This window comes from Leptosomus discolor, chromosome 6 (genome assembly GCF_034619465.1).
Source record: "Leptosomus discolor isolate bLepDis1 chromosome 6, bLepDis1.hap2, whole genome shotgun sequence".
Lineage (NCBI taxonomy): Eukaryota > Metazoa > Chordata > Aves > Leptosomiformes > Leptosomidae > Leptosomus > Leptosomus discolor.
This window is the reverse complement of record NC_141396.1, coordinates 6,683,653-6,709,192: the sequence shown is the minus strand read 5'-3', so window position 1 is coordinate 6,709,192 and position 25,540 is coordinate 6,683,653. Positions and strand designations below refer to the sequence as shown.

Genomic DNA, 25,540 nt, shown 5'->3' with positions numbered 1-25,540 from the left:
GCCTTTTCTGTTCAGGTGATCTGCTAAATTGCCAGGGGAACGCAGGAGGTGGAAAACCAATTTAGAGCTTACCGCAAGGCACGCTGTTCCCTGACACACCAGCGAGATCTACTTGTTTAAGCAACATACAACAATGATATTGTTACAACATACAGCCTGAGCGAGAGCTGGAGTGCATCTAGGAGAGAGCTCTCTGCAGCAGGACAGCCCACACAACCATGCCTGACCATCTCGGGTGGATCTGTCCCCAGAAAGCCCGTGTGATGGAGCACATCACCTCTGCAGACATTTTCTGATCCATCCACCACGGGAGATGTGGCAGCATGTGGTGACTCCCCGGGGCGGTCTGTGCTCTCTCTAGCTAATACGTTGTCCTGAGGTTCTGGAAACTACATACAGGCTCAAGTAACCACAGGCCATCGTATAACTCAGCAGCTGAGGCCAATTCTTTCCGCAGTTCTAAGGTCAAAATTGAGAAATGATGCAATTAATGGCTTGAGGAAGGAACGCCTTTGCGTTGACTTGGGGTCCTGCGCTACTCCTTGGAAATCCAGCTGTGCATATAAGCCTAATCATTTTCTAGCTGGTTTACCAGCCGGTTTTCAAGACAAAGAAAGATGTGAAGACCCTGTAGATTTTATTAACTCTGGGTAATTACAATTACACAGTTTCTAGCTGTATCGGAACACCATGGAGCAAATGCTTACACCGGTACTCCCGTGTGTGCAAAGGACTGTTGCAGAGAGGCACCTGGAGAAGCCAGGAGTGCTGTGTTTACACCTATATGAAGAAGACAAAAAATAGCAAATGCTTCTTGATTGTTTTCCCTTCTGAAATGGAATATATAGAACTTGAGCCTGGAGCCTCGTCTGAGATTAGCGAGACACTACAGAGACTTACTTATCTTAATAACAAATTTTCCTGAACCCAAGATTTTTGCTTGGCAGTATTCCTTATACGAACATTTCCATAAATCATTCTGATCCAAAATAAGGCTAATGACAATATAAACTAGAAGCCATATTGACTCAGGGTTGCAGTTATGGCCCAGCGACAGCGCAGTACAAGAGGACAAAAGTGAACCCCTGTGCTGCTACCCCATATAACCTACCTAGCTGGGAGTCCTTTCACCTTCACAAGAAACCAGGCTAAAACCTACCTGCCAAGGAAAACAATTTAATTAACAGAAAAAAGCATGAGGCCTAGCCATCGAAATTCAATCACTAAAATGCTTTTACTTCTCAGCCCAGACTGTACTCTCTCCAGCTGGATGCTTCTCCACCCATGGGTTTCTTTCCCACAGCAGTTCGAGTGAATCCTGAACCACCAGCCCATGCTAATTTCTGTGAAATATAATCCCCTCTGGTTCTTAGCAGGGTGTGCCCTCACAAAAATATCTTAAGCCTGTTAGATACCCCTTTGAATTCTCCTTTTATTATTTTTTCACCTACTTGCTGACCTTATTCATTACCTCTGCTGAGTACAGGGTTAGCTGTCAGCTGCAGCAAAACAAAGAAACCCCATTCTTCACGTCTTTGTTTACACTCTCTCAGCGACAAAACGCATCTGTATCACTTCCTCAACTTGCAGGAGTAATTTTCCTGCAAGACCTTTTAACATCTGTGCCCCCTGCGTCTGAATGAGCTGCTTTTGTTGATTTGGCAAAGGCTCTGGCATACGCTACAGAGAACATATGGTCTGAGCATGCCTTTCTGCTACAAGACAGAGAGTGAAATCCCTCTGTGGATCTCTACAGATTGGAAGCAGAATAAATCCCTGATACTACGCCTTTTGAGGCAACTGCGGACATTAGTGAGGCTGAGCAGGGGTCTTCTGTCACTGAGAGAGCATGAGAGGGAGCAGAGGTAGGAGATACGTCCAGGGATGGGCACCACAGTCCCGGACGGATTGTGAGGTGCGCAAGTTATGTGACTTGTTACTGTGGGAAACAGGTAAGCCAGCAAGGGTGGTGGTAATACAGCCATCGGAAGGTAAATGCTCTGGGAAATAACCATCTGTTTACAGTACTTATGGGTCGAAGGCACACAACAACGAGGACAGAAAACCAGGTCCGGGATGGACCACAGCGTGGTTCTGAAGGTGGGGGGTGTGCAGGATGGAAGAGGCACAGGAATGAAGGAGCAAGTTCGAGCAGTTACGAGATTTGTCAGCATGATAAACCCCACGCTGTCAAAGGATGAATGACTATCCGCGCTAAGCAGTATCGAGAGATCTTTGATCCTGCCCCAAGCAGGAGGAGATCCTGACTGTCCCCAGGGGTGCGAACAGGTCGTTTTTTCTGAAGTAAGAGATACTTCAGTAATGAGCATCTATCTCGGAGGAATGCGTTATCTCGAATTTCTGGAAGCAAATAATTTTGCAGCAGGTAACGTCTGCACTTGAGGGTCACCGTGCATTGACTCTTCTACTTACAGTAACTATCAACAGGCATCTGTGGCTGTTCGTGTGACTGTCAGATGACTACAAGTGGTGTAACCGGGAAGTACAGTTGCCTCAAACTAAACGCACCGAGTACATGACAGGCTGATACAGCACCTGTGGAGAAAGAGATCATTTTAAAGCTCACAGACACTTTCTTTGCCTTCAGATGCACCTCTGAGTGAACTCGAGGACCGAGACACACATTTGCAAAGCGCTGAGAAAGTTCAAACCGGTTGAATCTTGACGAACAACGCCTGCCCACACCCTTATGGGGGAAGAAACATGATTTTTGTTAGTTGTCAGCTATAACCTGGAATTATCAGTCACGGGGCAAGGAGCTTTTGGGGAGGAGGTTTGTGCTCTCGCTCAGGCAGTAGGAGGGAGCCCCCGGGGGGGGTCGTGCCCCCGCCAAAGGAGCCTGTCGGAGGGCTGGGGAGCCCCCGGGACGCCGCTTGCCCAACGGGCGGGCTGCGAGGCACCGGCGTTGGCGCTGCAGCGGGGACCGGCCGCACCACCAGCAGCAGCAGCAGCAGCGGCAGCAGTAGCAGCGGCCCCGCGTTGCCCGTCTCCTTTCCTACGGCCGTTCCCGGAGCCTGCAGCCAGCCCTGCCCCGCCGAGCGGCCCTGCAGAGCCAGCGCAGAGCCAACACTGGGGACGCCCCTCCCGGGCCGCGGCCGGTGCCGCCGGGCTGCGGCTCTCGGGGCGGCACGACCCGGCCCCCGGGGAGACGTGTCCGGTGACCCCAGGATGGGCCGAGCCGCGCTGGAGACACCCAGAAGTTTCGACCCGGCCACCTCCTCCTCCGCGTCCCTCCTCCTCCTCCTCCGTCCGTCCGTCCCTCCCCCCGGCCCTCGTCCCTCCTCCGCCGCCGCCCCCCGCGCCCCGCGCCGCCGTTTCCAGACACTTCCAGCCCCGCGCCTCCCCCCCCCCCCCCCCCCCCCCCTCCCCGCGGCGGATAAAGCCGCCGGTCCGGCGCCCCCGCCCGACACTGGGCACCCGGCACGGCACGGCCCGGCCCCGGCCCGCCATGAGCGCCGCCGCGCACTCCCCGCCGCCACCTCCACCACCGCCTCAGCAGCAGATGGAGGGCAGCGCCGAGCCGCTGCCCCCGGGCTGGGAGATCAAGATCGACCCGCAGACGGGCTGGCCTTTCTTCGTGGATCACAACAGCCGCACCACCACCTGGAGCGACCCGCGGCTGCGGGCGGCGGCGCAGGTACGGCGGGGGGCACCGATCCCGCTCCCGCAGGGGCGGCCCGCGGGGAGGGGAGGGGAGGGGAGGGGGGTGGTGGGGGGTGTCCGGGGGCTGCCCCCCCCCCCCCCCCCCCCAGCGCATGGCAGTGCAGTGAGGGCAGGAGCCGCCTTTTGTCTCTGACGCACTGCAGTCCCTTTTTTGTGCATTAAATCATTTGATCCCTCGGCCCTGTAATGTTTATTTAAAGTTGGGTTAAGTCCGGCCGGCCTGCCTGGGAAGACGCCGACCTGGATTTATATTTCGGCTGGGAACACCTCAAAACAATGAACACCCTTAAAAAACGAAAAAAAACCAAAAAAACAAACAAAAAAAGAGAAACCTAGCCCGGACTTCTACTTGTCAAGTTTTCTTTTTTTTTTTTTCCTTTTCCCCCCTGCCCACAAGCTCTCCCAGTAGCCGTCTGGTCTGGTTTTGTTCTGGAGCACGCTCAGGGAAAAGCCGTATCTTAGTCCAAATATGTCCATGGAAGGAGAGGCGCGGAGGGGAGAACGGTTGTTTTATCGGGGCCCTCAGGAACGGCCCTTACGGGTCAAATTCTGTGGGTTTTGGGGAATTCAGCCCTTGGACCCGCGCGGGTATTTTTGCGCTGCGATGGCTGTCGGCAGAAAGTGCTGGAAACTTGAGCCGAAGTTGCCCGGAGGGAGAACCCGATTCCTCGGGGCTTTCCCTGCCCTTCTCCGCCGGCAGCACGGCTTCACCGCGGGCCCGCTCCCGGCGGAACGGCCCGCCTCGGCCTGGCTCCGGCCGTCCCCGCCTGGAAGGGGGTTCCGCCACGTCCCCGGGCGAGGCGGGGGCGGTTGGCCGGGGGCCCGGGGCCGGCTGCCGCCGGGGAGGGGCCCGGGGAGCCGGGGCTGGGGCAGGAGCCGCCGCACCGCGCCGGCGAGCGGCGGCGGGCGGGGGGCGCTGCGCGGGGCGGCGGGAGCCCCCGCGGTGCGTTCGGCGGTGCGCGGATCGTACGGCGGCTGGGAGGGACCGAAATGGGTCGTCGTGGGACTTTCTGTGCTGTCGCCTTACGTAAAACGCGAGGGGCAAAGCCCTGGGTCGGGGTTACTGTTTTAAGGAGTTAATGTTTTTTGAAACTCTCCCCTTCGTGAGCGCAGACTGGGAGCGCGGTGGGAGCAGCCTGGTGTGGAGCAGAAATGAATGGGACGTGCTTCTCCGTCACAAATTAATCCCCTCGTCCAAGGGCTAGCTCATGTGGTCTATAAACAACGTCGTTCTGGTAATAATACAGAGAGGTCTTAGGAAAATGTACTTTGGTAGTATGAATAACGAGACTGGCGTAGGAAAAAGTGTTTTGACTCCTCCTTGGAGGCACCACCTTCCTGCTGCAGTGAGGCACCTGTTAGCACTGGCTGTTACGGCGGTCAAAATAATAAATAGTATGGTTTTTATAGCCATAAAACATACTTGAGAAGAAAAGCGTGCTTTTTACTCAAAGGCTTTTGTTACAGAAATACCACTTGAAACTAACCCGTTTAGCAGAAAAGTCTCATTTAAGCTGCTTTTGATAATCGTGTGAAAAGAGAGTTTGAAGCGCTCTGACGGGTCAGTGCTCTGCCTGAGCGGGTGCCTGAAACGACACACATTTCCCCTCCTAGCTGATGTGACATCTGTGGTAATGAAAAAGTGCCTCTTCTGCCAACTTGAGAGGGTTATTACCGATCGAAAAAGCTGCACCTGCTTTTGAACGGCTTTTGTGGGATATGCTTTTTTCCAAAGAGGAAAATCTGCCCACTATAAGCAGGAATGTGTGTGTGCTTTGGGATCGTTCATTGACAGAGAGAGAGAAATGCCTCCAGAGGTGAATATGGAAAGCTGTTGACTTTTGGCAGTTCCTGCCTGATGTTGTTCAAAGAAGAAAACCCGTTCAGTTCCTGGTGATAGAAGTTCTGTGTAACTGATCTCATACAGCCATTTGTCAGAGCCTTGAGTTAAGAATATCTGCTGGAATTAATGGACAGCTTCTGAAATTGTTTGTTAAGTACCAGTGTATTTCATGAGGACAGGTACTATTTAGCAAAAGAATCTCAGAATCAAGCCCAAGGAAAGTATCTTACTAAATAATAATTTCTTAGCTAGACAATGCCAAAGAAGACAGACTTCCCACTGACACTGAATTTCAAAGCCAGCAGTGATTTTTGAAGGCATTAGACACTTTTTTATTGTTTGCCTAAACAGGTAGGAAGGGTGAAATCACAGATGTAGGCAGAAAGAGAGACTAGATACGAATGGCTTTCTGACTCCCCTCGTTCTCAGTCTAGCTCAAATGAGGACTTGGGGGTTTTAGAAGTGATCTGAGGATTGTGAAAGCTGACTGCCTGTGTCAGACTTGTGTACCTCTTCAAGGATGATTACGCAAAGACCAAGCTCGTACTGACCTTATTGCTGCCTTGCTTTCGTTGAAAGCAGCCAGTGAAACTAGCAATATTTTTTATAACCTTTACAATGGTCTTTGAATAACCCTTACGCTATATCAACATTCTCTTTCTGAATATTTGTTCCCTTTCTGAAGAGACCTGGGCAAGGAAATGAAGTATTACACAGCAAGTGGGCGATGCATGGAGCACAGGACTAAAGCTAACCGAGCTTTCCCAGCTAAGTAATGCAGCTGAGACAGTATTAATGATGAAGTCCCATTTTTCGCAAGTGGTTGATCTTGGTCTTGCTCCAGGCTTGACATCAGTGTAACTGTGCTGACTGCAGTAAACTGCACCAGGTATATAACCAGGTAAAGGGAGAAATGGCTCTTTAAAAACTTTAACCCGTGATAGAGCTATTTTAAATCAAGAGAACCAGACCTTGATTTCACATTAACTATGCATTTTAGATGCGTTCATCAATTCACGTGGCGCTCTCTTATGTTCTCATTCAGTCTGGCCTTTTTTTATCCACATGAAGGATGGGTGTCCTTCCTCTGCATGTTTAGCTCTGTTACTTGTATGAAATCGTTCGGTATAAGGCTGGACTAAGGAGCCCTTCCTGAGAAAGAACAGAAAATCTTTTACCGTACTGAGTGAGAAATAAGCCATGACTTTGCAAATGGCTGAAAAACGTTTATTAACAAAACCTCTTGGTAGACTAATGATTTTCTTCCAAGTGTCTAATTAGTTAATAGTCGGACATTCAAAGAATAAGGTACAATCAATATAATGAAGCATATATACGTGTACTTTTACTAAACAAGGGTGTACTAGCAATGTCACTTTTCTTCACTTTTCTTGTCTTTTCTTTGGTGGAATTATTGATCTCCTGTGCTCACCTGTTGTTGGTATTTTCTGTGTTAACTTGTGCCATGACAGCTCAGCATACTTTCTACAAGATTGTCTTAGAATGTTAAATTGTTTACTTGGTATTCCCCAAAGTGTTGATAAAACCAGATCACTTTTAAAGAAGAAAACAGAAATAAGGCTTGTGTAAGTATTTATTGATGCCCCTTCCGTATGTTGTTTCCACATGCAGTAAACCCAATGGGAAATAATGCAACTAAAAATAGACCAAAGGAATTGACTGTGCTGAGCTGCACTGAACTAACATTACAATGATCGATAGCTCACTAATGCCTCAGGTTTGAGATAAAAGCTGTACCAGCCAGCCACAAAGTCTGGGAGCAGCCATAAAAGTGGTATATTAATTGGTTGCGATGATGACTGCACAAGCCTGAACAAAGGAAGAAGAAGAAGCCATCTTACCCTCGTACTGGAGGCTTCGTTGGTATTTGGGGGACAACTAACTGCACCGAAGTTTCCATCCTCGCCCTTCGTGGCTGTTGCATCTCTTTTCTCTCTGCTTCCCCAAATAAGTTTTAAGTCACTCAATTCCCATCTCTTTAGCAGTGAACTTATTTTGGAGCACTGACTTCTCACGTTAGAGTTGACTGAAAAATTCTTGGTAGACCAAATTAGAAATTGGATTGGAAGTTCAATACAGCCTCTCTGAAATGGCGTCTTTTGCAGTGGTTCACATCAGTGGAAGGGAATGCAAGACTAGGTAACAATTTAGGTCTCTTACCTGCAGTGCTTTTTACATTACCTATGCTGATGTGCATTCTCTCACAGTCAGGTTAATAAATTAGTTACTGGATTAAAAGGTACTGTATATAAAAGTCATAATGTAGGAGTGGTAAAATTATCAGTAGGGGATTTTTTTAGAGGGTTGTGTACTGCCTTTGTCCAGATTCCCTGGAGCTGCTTTGTGTAGTTATTTAAAGCAGCCCCCCTTGATAGAATATGGTAAGCAGGGAGTTAATTTATGGAGATACCAATTAATCTGAAAGCAAGGGGTGGATCAAATTGGAAAAAAGAGAAATGAACAGGAAGAAACGACGCTAGAGATAACGTGGCAGTGTCTGGGCAGTCACGCAAGAGGAAAAGCAAGGAAGGTCTGGCATGGTTCTGTGCAGCTCCTGACACAGCGTACCTCTTACCTAAAGGAGAAAGGAAGAATACTTGTGCCAGGTGGCAGCATTCTTACCTAGGAATCATATTTTTAACACTGATAACGTACGCAGGCAGGACTTTTCCATAACCACATGGCAAAAATAGAATTGTTCCCCCTTGAACCATGATAAGGCAGGTAACAATCCAGTATGCTTTGGGGTATGTAGACGGTATCAGTCCTAGGTGAGCTTTGTCTTCACCTTTACTGTGGCAGCTACGCCCTCTCTTCATGCCAAGTTAAATATAAAATAGAAGAAACGGCTTGTTCACACAAATGACATTACTTAATTATAGACAAAAAAGTGCTGTTTATAGACAAAAAAGTGCTGTATCTTCAAATATGTTGCAGAAGCAGTTGGTTTGATTAATTTTAGGTTTTTTTCTTCTTGGTTTTACAGACAGGAAAATGAGACATGGGGTGGTGAAGCGACTTGTCTGACCGCGCATAGGTCAGGGAGCACGGAAGTATTATTTTATGGCTGATGGCAAAGCCTTACAATTGATGACTAGGGCGCAGTGTAGCACGTGGTTTTATAGTGTTGGAAAATTGCTGTTTAAGGAGGTGAAGTCAGAAAACTGCTGTGTGCAAAATGAAATTTAGATGAAAATGTAGGCCTTGTGACTCTAACCTGTGAAATTCACGACCTACTCTTCAGTCCTTAGCTGCTTACTCTCCTTTTCTGTGGGGCATTTGCTAACTCTTGAGGCTTGTACTTTCTTCTGTGTTGCAAATTTCTGGCTTACAGCTCATAGCAGGAAAGCAACAGGTTGACCACCTGCTTCTTGAGTAAGCAGGCAGTGAACAGAAATAACTGAATGAAGTGTGTCATTCTCATCACCCTTGACAAGGATATTTCTGTTGCGCGCTAAAGGGCTTTTCTTTAACCCTGTCCATTAAAGCTGACAGGATGGGTGGTGATACCAGCTCTCCTGAGAGCGCTCTGCTCTTCATAGCAGTCAGTGCTTCTTTCTCTGAACATGTTCCATTTGGCCCATCGGATGCTTGCTGTGCCTGGGCCAACTTCCACGCTCGGGCATAAAGGGCAAGTGTTGTCATGTCTATGCCAAGGCATTTTAGCCTAAGGAAGAATCCTCTTACTGATAAAAAAGAACAGTTTTCGTTCCTGAAATAAGATTAGTCTGCAAGATAGCCAACAGGCTTGCTCCAGTAAGGCACTCTGTTCTGGGAAGCTTAGGATTAGATTTCTCCTTCAATTTTTAATAGTGTTTATTTCTAATGACCTCATTGAGCTCCATCAGTTAGAGCAGATGCTAATGTCATACTTCCATAATGCAACATGATAATTACAAGAGAGAACAAAAGGCCTATTTGCCTACACATGTGTGTGTGAGGAAATAAAGCTCAGCATTCAACAAGTAAAACATCAAAAGCAGCTTGATGTATTAAATGGGTTACATGATGTGACCGACATAAAGGTCTAATGAGACAGCTCATGCGACCGAGCTTATTCATGGTTTCCTGCAGTCATTAGCTAATGATATCTTGCTCAAATGCCTATTTGCTCAGTGTATATATTTAAGCACAAACTGGGAGTAAAAACAGTGAGAATGTAAAAGCCTTCAGTGGCTGAAGCACGGCAGCAGGGAGTTAGGGGTCAGCGCTGAGAGCAAATCACTCCCCCCACCTTCCCACTTGTCTGGTTCTCTGGGAAGCATTGATGAAATGTACTTGATGGTAATGGTTACTGTTAATATGTTTAAGCACAAAGCACTGTTGAGAAACTTTCTAGAAATACTTGGATATGCTCATTTCTATCAGTAGCAAAGCTAGTGTAGTAGATTTGATTTATGTAGTTAGTGCAACAGAGAAGGGGGGGAAAAAGGGTCTGGCCAAAAGTCAGATACAAGTGGATGTGGAATCCAGTTCTAATGGTTAAAGTTTTACCTTTCCATGACGTAAAATGGTATTTTTTTTTTTTAATAAATAGAATTGGCCCATCATTCTTAGATTTGAATATTAGGTACTGCTGGCTTTTTTTTTGGTTATTTGTGGCAATTTCTCATAAAAATAGGTTTGAGTATATGTGCAGAGAAAACTTAGTTGTCTTATTTCAGTCACTCCATTATGTTGTATTCTCCTGTGAAAAAACAGAATCATACTACCCCCTTAAATATATAGAATCTGGGCTTAAAATCGTGGGAGCTGTGTTCTCAAGTCAGATTTTGTCAGATAATGGCATTTTCTCAGTCACTTGAGCAACCAGAATACTTTCATTTGCATGATACTTTTTACAGCAGCAGCTTAAAAGTTCAGAACCGTACTAAAGTCAGTAGACCTTCTGTTTGCATCCAGAAAGAGAGATTTCATCTCCTGGTAATGCTTGTAAATTTTTGTGTTCCTTTGCTAGATAGTATTTACAAAACAAGTACAATTTAAATATTTGCACTGCTGCTCTGCAGGAGCTACAGAGGTGCTACCTGTGTGTATAATACATACCTGCTTTAGAGAACTGAATTTACTGTACTACAAATAATACCAGTACAGATCAAGAAAAATGCAAGAGTGATGGCAGCAAAACTTGCTTTTTAACTTCTTTTTCTGTAGACCATCTTGGTAAAAGAGGAAGGAAAAATGTGTTATGGAAGCAGTCTCAAAAGGGAGATTCCAAGTTCAATACAACTGTTCAAGTACTCTAGTGTGCATACAGAATATTTTGACAAATTTCACTCTATTGGTACAGCCATCTGGATGACTCCAAGGGCTATTTGCCAGCATCAGCAGTGACTGAATTTGCAGGTTTCTGTGTTTCAGCCTGGAGTAACACTTGAGCAGTCACTGGAGCACACTAGGAGTTACTCCATCATCCGCTCTGGATAGATAGTACAGCTGTACCGGGAGTTCTGTGGCAAGGTTGTGTTTTTCTCTTGCTGTCACTTCTTTTCATTCCAATGGCACGCAGCCTCAGAACTCACCTAAAATCTGAGCGAGTTTGAGGATTTTAGCGTCACTGCTGACTGTGCCCTTCCCATGGGAAGCCAAGAGTAGGATGTGGGGGTATGAAGTGTTTTTTCCAGTTGCACAACTTGTGCTGGCTGCACCTTTATTTATCATGGTGATGGCCTCACAACAGAAACGCGTGTCCCTATCCCGAGAGGTGGGAGCGCTGTCCTTCCTCCTGAGCAGATCTCCCAGCATGGCTCGGCTGTCCCACTCGCCGCTTGCTCAAAACACAGCGATGCTTTTTTTTTCCCTCTCTCATTTGACCAGCGATGACGACTCCTTTACACTACTCGGCACCTCCTGAAATAGTGGATAGGATCTGAGTTTCTGGTGGCGTTTCAGGCTACCTGAAGCGCAGTCAAAATTTCTGGGCTGCTCAAGGGAGTTTTTTGCATTTTTGTGCTCCCTCCTTTCTTGGGGATTCTGTCTCTTAAATGTAAAATAAGTGTGTGATCACGGCTGGGATTCCTGCAGCACCTGTTGTCAGTCCTGCTACTTCTGGGAAAATTCATCAGTACTCTGTTGCTTGTAATTACTCTCAGTTTTATTGTCAAAGAACTTATTGTTTCCTTGGATGAGGGCAGGAGAAATTTCCTTCAGTTTTTTCAATGCAGAAATCTGAGCTGGGTTCTTGGGGTTTTTTTATACTTAAACTGGGAAGGATGATGGACTAGGACTTGTCATTCATTTATGGGTCATACTTCTTTGTGCAGATCTGTGTTAAATGTGAGCTCCGGGCTTTTTGAGATAACACGTTTGTAATGAGCAAGAATTGTATTTGCTAGAAGGCAAATAAAAACCAAAAATGGACAGTTTTGGTCTTCTGCCTGGCTATCCTGTGAAATTTAAGCATTAAAGCATTTAGAGGGAATCCACAAATCCCTTCTCCGTAGCACTTGATGAGAATTTTTCAGAACGTGATTAAATTCCTTTCCCCTTGCCACAGTGTCCCCAGGCACACCCGAGCTTCTCCTGAAGTCTTCCAGAACCTGTTTGTCCAGGCTGGAAATGCAGGCTCCCTTGAACAACACAGGACTGCTTTGGCCAAAAGTCTCTGACTCCAGGGTTATTTGGATCTGCATGTGCTTGCTGTTTTGCTGGATTCTCACTAAAAACGAACCTGAACTGCTTGCAGCCATCTACCTGAACCCAAGGGCTCTTCAGTCTTTGATCATGGTCCTTGGTCATTCCTTAGTGCAAGGTGCTTCAAAGTACATGGAGTGTGCATGTTCATGGACATCTGAAACGGTGGAAGGAAAGGAACAGGGAAGAAGGCCTGCTGAGGATGTGGTGATACAAACTGGCTAACATAAGCAACCATTTGTAGAGTTAAATATTAACTAAGCGTTGAGGAGAACAATGCAGATCAGGAGTGGTTGTGATGAGAGCGCCTTTCCTAAATCTGATCTCTCTGCCTCAGAGGTACTGATGGTGGGAAAAAACCCAAGGGATGCTGCATTTGTTCCTTTACTGAGGACTGTACCAACATGACTGCGCTGTTAAACACACAAAAATTCCTCTGTGGGTAGCAGACCTGACTACAGGGGAAAAAAAGCCTGGAACAAAGAACTGACCCGAAATACTAACTTTCCATAGGAGCAGCACAGGTTGTCTGAAGCTGTAAGAATAAATGACAAATGATGACACTGTAGTTTGTGCTGTGGCTCTTAAAGAGGGGCCAGCGTCTCCTTTAAAAAAAAGTATTAAACTTGCCAGAAGTTTTCACTTTGAATAAAAACTGAATGGTTTGACAAAGCAGTCCAACCTGATTTTTCTTTGGTTTGGGGCTTCTTTTTCTATTTCTTACTGGGGCTTAAATTGCAGATTTTTCATATTGCTGAGGCCGTTCAAAACAAGGGCAACCTCAGTGGTCTGAGAACAAGCACAAGGGAGGGGTAGCCCATGGTCAGACTCCTAGGAGGGGGTTCAGGGAGGGTGGGAGGAGTGGGAGACCGTCCGTGTTGAAGCCTTGGCAATGATTTAACGTTGTGGATTACTCCAGAATATTGAAGGTCTTATCCCCAAATGGAGCAGTTCAAAACATCGCAGACCCCTAAAATTCCAAGAGACAGAGGAGGTGGCAACTAATCCCTTAGGGCAGGTCTGTTGTACACCCGGGTGGAGTGGAGCAAGTGTAGCCGAGAGCCGTCCCACATCAGGGCGTCTGTAGGTGCTGCTGGCCCCCAAATTCCTAGACCCTTCCCGCAGCGAGTCTGACAACGCTGCGAGTGAGTGAATCTCCTTTTTATAGCCGTGGGAGCCGAGCCTGTAGGTGGTGGGGTGGCTGGCTGTGAACTCTCGGGTTACCCCCGCAGCCCTCCGCCCTGCTCCCTCCCGTAGGAAGCCGGTGCGAGCAGCTGGTGCACGCCGGGCGCAGAACGCATCGAGTCAGCGCGGAGCGGCGAGGTGCGTCTTCCGACTGTCGAATCATCGGTTTCCCTCCAAGCTCGGCAGCCGGCTCGGCTCCGCTCGCCCGGCGGAGATTTGGCTCTGACGTGGCCTCGCATTGTTGCTAGCTGAGCGCACCTCACATTTATTTTCCGGCAAACACAGTTTGCTGGCGTAACTGCGCGTCTCTCCAGATCCCGGGAAGGGTGGCTGCCGGGAGTGCTGCGGCTTCGGGGGTGTGCTGGTAGAAGGTGAATTGGCAAATGTCCTTTTGTTGGTGCTCGGGGTGCTGAAGCCCCCAGACAGCCCGTGTCCAGCAGAGGAATGTGGTTTCCCGGTAGGGTGAATGTAAAATGACTCATCCGTCGGCGGTGGATCCCGGTGCAGACCTTGGCATGAGATCATCCTTGTTCTGCAACTGGAAAAGCCAACTTCAAATTACTTCTCTGTGCGAACTTTCTAGGCCTGGCTCTCCTCTATGCCTCCTTCAGAATTTTCCCTTTGTTTGTGGAGGGGTTTTTTTTAGTGAGAAAACATCAGGGGTCTGACTTGGAACTTGTTCCTTTCAGTACTTGTTATCTTTATGTTATTAGTTTACCTAAATAATAGCCTTTGTTCTCTGCTGTTTGATTGCTTACAGGAATTCTCAGAAATTACTTTTTAAGGGGATACTGTCATATAGTAAGAACACTCAAAATCTGGTTGGTAAAATAGTTAATGTTCTTAATGAATTAGTATGTTAATGTGTACAGAAGCAACACTAAATATTTTTGCAGCTTAAACACCCCTTTAAAAATAGGGTTTCCAACACTTGCACCATATGTCCCCTTATTAAATTCTCCTCTTACTGAATAATGACATTACCCTCTGAATGACAGAGGTGCTTGTTATATGATCTGACTTAGAGATACATCTGGAACTTGGCCCTCGTGGGGCCTCAAAATAGAATGACCCATGCAGGAAGAACTTACTAGAGGACTTGTGAGGGCTCTTAGTACAAACCACTTCCACCCTTGCCAGAGCTTTGACATTGTCCAGTGAGTGTAGTCAGACACCGCAGGGATTTATTTTATCTTGCTTTTCAGTGTTTTCTTCTTCATTACACTATCCTGTCTTCCCCTCTCCTCTCCTTCAGTATTTACTGAACTGGATCCCTGGTAGGTGAAAGTGAATATACCCTTCAGTATGCGGCATTAGTAACTCTTTAGGTAGCCAGGGGGAAGAACAGCACTAGCAAACATTGCACTTCTGATGGGATTAGGCTTCCTTGAAAGTTTCTCATCGGATGTTACCTGTAGCACTGGGTGGGTTCTAAGAGGTGCTGAGGAAATGTCTCCAGTCCCACAAGCACTTGTTTGGAGGAGCTTGTGCCTGAAGGGGGTGGGCTGGTGGCTAAATGCAAGTAACGTATGCTAAGAAAGAAATCCTGTTGTAATTAGGCAGGGATTGTAAAAGCTAAGTTGGTCTTTTTGAGAAGTGGGGGTGAAAGACTACTACATAAGCAGATATTTTTTGTTATTCTCTTCTCTTGTCTGCAGATCTGGAGTGGTAGCACCTGCTGGTAGCTACCCAGGAGGGTCTGAACTTCTCATATGCAGCTTTTAGGACAAACCTTCAGGGCAGCTTTTTTCTCACCAGGTGTACCGAGCCGAGCTACCAGCAAATGCTATGTGATGTTTTTAACTTCTAGGAAGGCCAGTCATCAGCAAACGGTCCATCTCGTGATAGCCCCAAGCAGCTGCCAGCAAGAGAAGGAACCATGGGATACCCCAAGCTCCGGGCTGGCTATATCCCTATTCCCGTCATCCACGAGGGCATCGATGGCAGACAGCACCCGTGCTTTTCTGCTCCGCAGCCCGGCGTGCAGCGGTACAAGACAGAAGCTGTGCCTACCACCGTGCAGGCGCAGCCACCTCTAAGGGGGGCCTATGCCGGCCCCGAGTCCCCTCCAAGGGGACCGACGGAGGCTTCTCAGACAGATAAACAGTGTGGACAGACAACGGCAGCTGCAGCAGCCCAAGCGCCGGCCGCACACGGACCCGAGGTAACTTGTCAGTGTTGCTGGGGTGTGTTTGCATTGGTCTTTGCAGCATTTATGACCTGAATGTCACACGGGTAGTTTATCCTTCAGAAAGCCAAACTTGCCACAGGATTACATTTTCCCGGTACTTCCAGAGTATTAAAATGCAAAAGCGCACAGTCACGGCAGCATAAATCTGTAGGGTTTCTCTAGCACCGCTCGCTTTCATTCTGACGTGAGTCTGTGGAAGTAAATGCATGTAAATGGCTTCTGCAAAAAGGGAGCCTCTGAGCCGTGCAGGTCCTGCAGCAGGGGAGGATTTTTTTTTTAGGCTTTATACTGATTCAGTATACAGACAGGTCTCTTGTGTTCTGCACCATGAGTCAGAAACCTAAGTGAACAAAATAGGAGAGGAAAAAAAGCAGTGGCCAGTTGGCTAACAACCCAGGCCATTTCAGAAGTTCTACTGCTGTGATCTTTGCTTACCCATTTAATACTTCTGTTGCATTAAGTGTATGAATTCACATTCACATATATACAGCTTTAAAAGTGAGTTGTAAAGTGTTTTTGTCCTTCAGTGGCATGTTAAAATATTTTTCAAACTACAAGCTTCTTTAAAGCTTTGTGTTTCAGAAGGTAGGGGTTTGGTTTGCCTGTTCTCTCTGGAGAATTAGCAGAATTGGTATTCTTGTAATACATATGGAAGGATCAAACTCATTTTTATTCAAAGTAAGATGAGCAGGAAATTCAGCCTTCACCAAGCTGAAAATGCATCATCAGGTCTGTAATTCAGCAGCGATGGCTTTTTCTCTGAGACCTGTTTGGAGTCTGAACAACGTAATTAAAATTCTGTTAGTAGGTTTCTCAGCTGTCTCAACTAATGATGCCTTGTCCATGCAGTGCTGGGACAAGAGGTTCAGCTTTTCCTTCTCCCAGCGCTGTACAGCTTTGTCTTGTATGCAGAGTGGCTTCAGGAACATGTCTTTTGCGCCTCTTACTGAAGTCCTCTGAGAACTCCTGAGGACCTCAGAACTTGCTGTTACAAACTTAGGCAGCGCAGTGTGGGTATTGACTGTCCAGAGCCTGTGATTGTGCCTTTAAACCCCTTGTCAGCAAGGCCAGCAGTAGTGGCAGTGATGGGTACCATAATACAAACCAGCATTCCTTTATTTATTTAAGGTTGCTGTTCCATGGGCAGCTGAGCAGTTCACCAGTACCAAAAGAGGGGGCTTGTTCCCCTTCCTCGCCTGCCTTGCTTGCCCTTCTCTTGGTCTTCTGGCTGTCTTGTCCTGCCAGCTCCAGTCTGACCTGGCCTTTTGCTGAGCCATGTAACAAACCTATCAGGAAATCATTTTTTTTCCCTCTTATTTAGTGAGTGAAACTGGTCAGAATAGCCTGACAGCTACTGGAGTTGGTGCAAAGTAGGTGAGGTGATGGATTGGCATAGCAGGAGGTGGGAGGGAGCTGCGAGCAAACAAACTGCCTTTTCTGCAGACTGCAGCCCCGCAGCCTGGAGCGCGCTGGGGACTGGATTCTGCAGCGAGCCTGGTGCTTCCTTCTGCTAACAGCGGGTCTGAGCTAGAGCGGCTCTCACGGCTGGTGCCAAGGTGTTGGAAGGTCTTAGGTGGGGGAAAGGGGGCACAAGCCATATGTGCGTTGCAAGAGCCTGCTACCGAATTACATGCTTTGAAAACAAAACAAAACAAACCCACCAAACAACCAGCAAACCAAAACAAACAAAATCTTTTAGCGTGACTGGGAGCAGAAGTCTAAATGCTGTGCACCTCTGTTAGGGGTTTGTTTTTTGTCTCCAGCATATAATTTGTTTGCTTAACTTTAGTTTGCCTCAAATTTAACAGGTTTAGACAGGAACAGCCATGCAAAAGCAGAAAACATTCTGACTGAGCATCCACTCCCTGCTCATTTGAGGGCTGGGAATGCTGTAGCTCAGGTTTCTACTTGTTATAATGATGCTCTCTCAACTTCTGTGGTTTGTCTAGTGAGGCCCTTGGCCGAAAAAACAAGGAAGTGGATCCCTTGCATGCCGGAAACACGAGCTCAGTTTCTATGACCATCTCCTTTTCTCTTTGGAAATGAAAAGTACTGTGAGCACAAAACAGTTAAAATGTAATAATGGATTTTGTTTTCATGGCAGCCTCAATCTCCTGGAGCTTCTGATTCTCCAACGGTTTCTTCTCAGTCCTCGGGCAGACCCAACGCAGGAAGCCATCAGCTTCCTCGCGGTTATATTCCAATTCCTGTGATCCACGAAAATATCCAACGGCAGCCCACGCAAGTCTACCATCAGGCACAGAAAACGCACTACCCTGCCCAGCAGAGCGAATACCAACCCCACCAACCAGTGTTTCACAAAATCCAACCAGATGAGAGGGAGCCCAAGACGACGCGAGCGCAGTCTCCATTCAGAGTCTCTCAGAGGGGCTCATCGAGCCGTGAAAGTTCACCGGCCAGAGTTACCACCCAGATGCAGCCCCCGGCCCCCATCAGAGTGCAGACAGTTGTAGACAGACCCCAGGTATGTAGAACGGGGAAGGGAATTACCTGCCAGGCACTCTGTTCAGTGTGGCTAGAGATGAAAAATTAGCTTGTACTACCAGGTACATGAAAGCACTTAAAGCAGTCTCCATTTCTGGATTTGAACAAGCTGGGAGATACTGAGATCATATTGGCAGGAAGTTTCCTTTCCACCTATCAGGACTGTGGAGTCTTTGGATCACTGAAATATGATTTAAGACACAATTTGATTTCCCTCTCATCAGAGTATAATTGGGTGTAATTACACTGAGGTCACTGATGTTGCATTATGGGAGAAGAAAATCAGGTCCGTGGGATTTGTGGCATCTATGTAAATACACCTCATTGATGTCTCAGAACCATTTGGGATAGCATCAGATGCACAAAGTAATTTTAGTTATGAAGAAAGGATCAGCAAAATCTAGTCAGAGCTTTTTATTTTTCCTACATGAAGCGTGCTCTTGCTCATAGAACATGTTGCTCATTGACATTTTTTGTGTGTTAAAATTCTTACTAAAACTACAGTTAAACACTACTGGGAATTTGACAACTGTGAGTGTGTGGAAGGGGGTGTGTATAAAAACAAGCCCTGATTTCCTCTCTGGAGAGATTTCATGTTGAAAATGACAGGAGCAGAATTAGGTTAATGTTTTTGAAAACGCAGGTGCTAGGACAAAACAATGAAGACTTCAGATTTAATGGCATATTCTAAGTTATAATGCTAATTTGTTTTTACAGGTGAGAATTTGAGCTCCCTGATCAAATTTTACAGTTAGTGGGTAAAGCAGTAACGGATTGTCAGTGCAGGCTGTTTACTTAATATAAATGTAGGTATTTTACTTCAGCTGTCTAAATCCATGAGAGCTGGATCTAGTACCTTTCCAAAACAACTGTATGTGTGCACAAATAAATGAAGGAGGTAGCAGGGGAAGAAAAATACAGATCTCGCCAATTCCAGTTTTCTGCTAAGATTTCAAAACTAATCTCAATTTCAAGAGATTTATGATTTGGTGACTGTTAGATCTGTAGTAATCCCAGGGATTGCTTCTAATTGCTGCAGTGTAATAAGATTGACATAGTAACCTCTGCCTGTAAATATGCTAAAGATAAAATCAGCACCAGCAAGTAAAGGAATGTCCTGAAAACAGGAACAGGATGAGAATAGCCCAAAATGTGATTAAAACTCAGCAAAGTAGTGAGCTTTTCAAGAAGCACCAGCTTGCACTTAGTGACACGCTGAGGATGAAATCTTGTCTATGCTGCAACAAATCTTACTCACTTAAGTCAGGTGAGGGCTTTGCTCTAAGGTCCTGCCTCATAAAACTGCTTGTAGGGCTGATTTTAGTGAGCATGGGCAGGATTTGGTGGGTTGAAGTTTAATGTCTTTCAGGGTCAACTGGTGCTTGTAATCTGCGATAGCTTAAAAACAATAACTGAACTCTTCAGCACAGTGCCTTTTTTAATCTGAAGACAGTAAAATTCAGCAATGCACAGGAAAGATAATCATCTGGCATGTGCAAAAGTTGTGCTTCTAGAAGTATAGAAAATTGGATGTTAGGTTACTTGTTCTTTAGAAGGAAGTAAGGAGCGTTGTTCATTGTGTCTCAACGCAAACTTGCCTTGCTCACCAGGTTTCTCAGCAACAAGTCCCACCTCAAGAGCTGCCAAGACCATCCCCACCTCCTGAAATGAAACCCGAAAACAAGGCAGTCCCACCACCCGAAACAGAGGCGCCGTCAGCATATATCCCGATTCAGGTCACTCACCAAGAACCGGATCCTAAACTGCCACCCCAGAAGCCACCAGCCATGGCAGAGAAGGCTGATAAAAAGGTTCCCTGCCCAGCTAAGATTGTTCCCCCGCAGGAAAGGCCTCCTCCTGAAGAAGCGGCGACACTGAAGACGGTGGAAACAGGAGAACCCCAAAAGCATCCTGGTGTTTTGAAAGTGGAGGCAATTCTGGAGAAAGTACAAATGCTCGAGCAGGCAGTCAACTCCTTTGAAGGCAAGAAAACTGACAAAAAATACTTGATGATCGAAGAGTATTTGACCAAAGAGTTGCTGGCCCTAGACTCAGTGGACCCTGAGGGTCGTGCGGATGTGCGCCAGGCAAGGAGAGATGGTGTAAGGAAGGTCCAGAACATTTTGGAAAGACTTGAACAGAAAGCAGAAGATGTCCCAGAACCTGTTCAAGTTGATGGACTTCAGCCTAATTTGCCAGAGCCCAGGCCACCACAGGAAATCATGGAGATTGAACCTGTGGTAGTCAAGAGCAAGGGAGATACCAGTAATAAAGATGCTAAAGAGGAAACCAAAATGGAAAGACATCAGCCTGAAACTAAGGAAGAAGTGTTTACCAATCTGGCCACCACGACAAACACATCTAATAATCCAACTGAACCGTAGCCACGTGCTGAAATTAAAATCTCTCAGACTTTATAACTTAAAGTGTGTTTAAGTGAATTTTAAGTTGCATGCATTTCCAGAGCTCTTTTCAACTGGTTTTTAATCAATATAGCAGCTTGGGACACAGTAAACACTTTGTGGGGGAAGGAGGGAGTTAGAAAGAAATGCATTTATCCTTTATTCTTACACTATGTAAAAGACATGTTTCAAAAATAAACCCTGTACATTAATCACTTTTAGATCAGCTGAGTGGGGAAGAAGCCAAGCCATCTACTTCAGGGTTAATATTGATGCGTGTTGTTTAGGGTGTATTCTTTTGCAGGTGATTTTTGTAAAATCAGTGGCCTGCATTGTCAGAATACCAGTCCTTCTATAAGTATAGCTACTCGTAACAGTAATGTTTTTATTTTTAATGTTCACAGTTGGGCACTTTACATAATGATGGATAGAAAGTGTGTAAGAAACTGTAGGGATATTTATATGTGTGCAGGACTTCGATGCTATATTTTAAGAGGGAAATAAAATAATATAGAAGCCTAATTTAGTCTTGTGATTTTATAAGCTGGAAATGTAAGGGCAGTAAGGGGTTTCAAATACACTGTTCTAAACATAGAAATTTCTTTTATTACACGATTGTAGTTGAAGTCTGACAGCTGCTTTCTCATCCAGACCAAAATGTGCCTCTGTCCATTCACTTGCTCCCTTTCAGTTATCGTTGCTGTATCACGTAAGTGGATTGAGGAAAGAATTTGGCTTAGTATTTCCTTTTTTTTTTCCTTTTTTTTTCCTCTGACCTGGGAGTCACTGTTTAACAGGAATGTTTCTAACACTAAGAAATCCATGTCTCCTGCTGTTGTGTTACAGAAATTTACTTTACAGCATCTTTATGATCTTAACTTGATTTTGCAGAGCAAGTTAAGATCATAGAATCTATGATTCCATCATCTTAACGTGTTCTGCCAAGTCATTAGTCTTTTACTAACAACTTCTTCTGAATTTCCAGCCAAACACACTTGGTATTCACGGAGCCAATATGGTTAAGAGATAGCCCTCTCCTTTCCTGAACAGTTTAAGCAGTACCTCGTGGTTGTTCTAGCTGGTTAGCAACTTACACTTCAGTAAGGGGCAGAAAACATACTTGAGCTACACCCCTGTAAAATGAAAGCTGCAGAGTCAGACCAGTGCAGAACAAGTGCAAGGGAGGAAGGAGTCCTAACCAAACTCCAGAAGTTACTTTTGACTTAGCATTTGTCAAATGAATAATTTTTTTTTTTACCTGATAGCGTGTGTTTACAGCATAGGAGGAAAAATTTAATATAGCTGCTCAAGGCAATTGATTACTACTGAATTATACTCTGAATCATGACATTAGATTGGAAATTACATTTAAACCCAGCTGAAAACCTGGTTTTAAGCAGCAGGTTGAGACTGGTCATCTAGAACTGTCACTCTTTATTTTAAAATAACAATATAGCATGTAAATTGTAATGCAACAAGTATTTTGAAATAACAGTTGGATTATGAACTGTCTGCTTAGTTGTAGGTAGAAGGTTGATGCTTCTTTTAGTTTCATTTTGATAGTTGACAACACCATGTAAGAATACACAATATCTTGTCACCATTTGGCTACTCCAGCTTTTGGAGCAGGCATTCTAGCAGAAGAGGTGTGAAAGTTCATCCACCTGCATAACTGCATGAACTCACTTCAGTGACACACTCCCCTTGCAGGATTATATTTCAGTTGAGGACACACGTCTCTGACATCATGTAACAAAAATACTTAATCAAGGAAAATCAGCTATGGGTTCTTAAAATGAGGCTATCGTCGGCAAGGTCCGTGGGAGGCATGAGGCCCCACCTCCTTCTGGTTTCTCTTAGCCCACTAAAGTAATTCAGATCAAAACCACCTCCTTAGCTGAGATGGTAGCGTGGATATTCAGATTACAGTCATAGAAACATCCCGTTTACAGGAAGTGAAGGAGGTGCTATCCTTTCAAAATATGTCATCTGCTGCTAATGGAGCCTGATTAATATTACACTATTGAATGTTGGTCAGAGTAGGTGGAGTCAAATGTAATTGCAACTTGGGTTTGTTTTGGTTTGTTGGGTTTTTGGTTTTTTTTTTTTTTTAAAGAAGCAAAGCTAGAGGTAGGGTTACACTCTGCTGAGCAGTAACTTTAAAAGTTGATTGTTAAAGCCAGTGATACTACTGCAGAGTTAGGTACCACTCAAACTGAAGTAAGGTTTCATGATCTGGCCTAATAAGGGAAAGTACATTTGGCTGCGCTGGAGCTGCCTAGCTGGAAGACTGTTGCTCTGAGTCATAGTCTCTCTTTTGTTTCCTCTGTTGCTCAAGAGTAAACTACACCCAGTCCAGCATATATGTCTTGACACATCAGCATAGCTACAACTTCTGCATACGGGCTGGGAGGAGGGAGTTGCAAAGGAGGAAGCAGAGGAAGGTTGCCAGCGATTCCCTGTAAGCTTCTGAGCTCCTGTTTGCAGAGCCTGCTTGCTTCCTTGCATTGGTACCAACGGTGTGGGTGGCTGGCAAGGAAGAAGATCCGTCATTAATTTGCATTTCTGCAGTATGGCACTAGCTGGTCTGTGGCTTGACCCTGGGGAACTAACTGGGGAAATAGGGCTTGGAAACTCAGAAAGTAATCAGGGTTTTAATACTAGCGATAAGAGCGTTACATCACATTACTTTTCAAATACCGCCATGTGCAACAAACAGCCAATGTGCTGTGGAATTCAAGGTGTTCAAATACACACCCTGCATTGGCAGTATCCATTTTAAAAAAAATGAAAATGCCCCCAAGATTTTCATCAAGAAAAAAATAAAGCTGCCTGTTAATCATTTGGAGTAGAGAGCTCAAGCATTTAATTTATTCAAGAAGCAAATAATCCCAAAGTCAGTGAAAGACACCGTTTCAACACATTTAAAAGTAGCAAGAGGGATATGAAAAGGCTGTACACAGAATCACAGTAAAAGCTTAGGCTATTTTCTGATTGTGCTATCTTGTCCAGCTAGTGATATTTTAAATGCCAGTAGTGGCCTGTTCTCTATATTTAAACTATCACAGCAGTGAGGCATTGTGTTTCCTACAAATATAGCATTTTGACTATTTACATACAGCCAAATCATACCATACCCTGAGGAAGGAGCAGCAAATGGTCACATTGCCCCCAGGAGCATGCTAAGACAGACCTGTGGCACTCTCTGGTGTCCGATGCCTGCCCTTCCCCGGAGGGAGGTACAAGGCTTTTACCTGGGATATGTTTGATTTCCAACTCCGTGTTAGCTCAGCTGTGTTTGCGGACAAGTTGGGGAAGGAAAGGAGTACAAGTGAAACCACCCAGAAGGCAGGAAAGCAACACAGCAGTTTGTAGAGGAAGGCTATTCCTCTGCACTCCAGGAGCACTGTAAGCCAGCCTAGGAAAGCCCATCAGTCTCAGTGTCCTCAGTGAGGTTTTCATGTGGCACTTTTTAAAATGATAGTTGAAATAGTAATTAAAAAGCAGCTTCTCACGGCTGGCATATAGCTGCTGAAGAGGACAGAGGCTAAGCAAGGTATGCTTATGAGATTTTAATTTGCTAGGTTTTTAATCTCCCTCCTTAGATGTGCATGTGTTGATCTTTTTAAATATGCGGGTAACCAAATGAAAGACACTACTGCATCATGAACTTAAATAGGACGCACACAAACATCAGGGTGAAATGGGCTTAGACTAAAGGACTAGTTTTGGGCAGTAATTTCTGTGCTTTTGGTCCTGTTGTGTCCAAGCAATGAAATGCAGGTGTCTCACAAAACTAAATCATTATCTGTAAACATTTAATATCGGAACAATCTTTGGCTTTGTTACAAAAGGTAGCATTCATCAAGAACATAGTTTTTCTGACAAGAACAAATCCAGCCCTTTTGGGCCACCTGGGTAAAGGAGGCCTTCAGAAAAAGCTAGTCTGAGCTCAGCAGTGCTGGCTGTCGAATGCAGATTGAAGCCTTAAGTTAACCATACAAAATTTGATTTTCTGGAGCCTTAATTTAAATATTAGGGCTCAAAATCCCAATTTCTCTGGATAGATAAAAATCATTAATGAAATATGAACACAGTCATTTTAGCATTAGATACAATGATCTTATTGGCACTTCCACCTTCTGTTTATGGGGGTAGGAGTATCTCCTAACGGTACATAGGAGATCCAAATGAACTAGTCTGTTTAAACCTATTTTTCTCTTAAAGCATTTGCTTAAAGATAAATGAATGACACTAAGATACATTAGCCTTGCTGCACAAAGAAAGAGCCTTTTATAGTGGATAATTTGGATTTCCCAGCTCTGCACAAACAACGTAATCATAGTATTGTGTATGGGATCAGTCTTCACTCCTGTGAACCACTAAGTGAATGTGAACGGTCTGTCCACTCTTCGTAATACTAGATACAAATGTAATGGTGTGCCAGCCAATGTGATCCAAAGCAAGGGTTATTTTAAGATGGGCAAGAAGCTGGTTACAAAGCAGTGGAAGTACCAATTCTCAGTCAAATATCTTCTCAGAATTTATAAATAAGCAACTTAAAGAGGGCAAAAATTAGAGGCTAGTTCATTTGTGGCCTACCAGAGTTTTCACTGCTGTCTCCAGAAGCTGGGAATCTGCACAAAAGGAAGGAACAGGTCCAGCCTTCAGTATCCACACGCCTCTGCACCAGCAAACTGCAGGGCAAGCAGAAGCAGAGGATCTTAACGTTAAATTTCAGATTACAAAAAGAAAAGTGCATTTGCCACGCATATTTCATAAAAGAATTCCGAAGGACAGCGATCTGTAAAGACACAGTTAATGTTTCAGAATTAAACATGGAATATAACACTTTGAAGTGTTACTACTTCTATTACGTCCACACAGTAGATAGAGGATCTGTCTGCAGAGCTGTTCAGCTGCCCTCACAAATATAAAATTTATTTTAAAAAAATGGGGTGTTGTCTTAGTTTTAAAACAGTAAAAGAACACTGAATTTAGCAACAAAGGGGTATGGAGCTTTGCCTAGCTTTACTGTATTTCTGTGGCACCTGACAGAGAACAGATTAGATTTGA

At 45.3% G+C, this 25,540-nt stretch overlaps 1 protein-coding gene across 1 annotated transcript; it reads left to right on the top strand.

Annotated features, from left to right (window-relative positions):
- Positions 1-3,469: 3,469 nt before the first annotated feature.
- Positions 3,470-20,986, top strand: BAG3 (BAG cochaperone 3). Its single transcript, XM_086466687.1, has 4 exons — positions 3,470-3,658; positions 15,177-15,530; positions 17,662-18,042; positions 19,673-20,986. The coding sequence occupies exons 1-4, from the start codon at positions 3,470-3,472 to the stop codon at positions 20,444-20,446; spliced, it is 1,698 nt and encodes a 565-aa protein (XP_086322813.1). The 3' UTR covers positions 20,447-20,986.
- The last annotated feature ends 4,554 nt before the right edge of the window (positions 20,987-25,540 follow it).

Excerpts from the sequence above, each read along its gene's own strand:
- BAG3 (XM_086466687.1), top strand. The coding sequence starts at position 3,470 with ATGAGCGCCGCCGCGCACTCCCCGCCGCCACCTCCACCACCGCCTCAG. Across the intron at positions 3,659-15,176 it reads GGCTGCGGGCGGCGGCGCAG|GAAGGCCAGTCATCAGCAAA; the intron begins GTACGGCGGGGG and ends TTTAACTTCTAG. Across the intron at positions 18,043-19,672 it reads CAGTTGTAGACAGACCCCAG|GTTTCTCAGCAACAAGTCCC; the intron begins GTATGTAGAACG and ends CTTGCTCACCAG.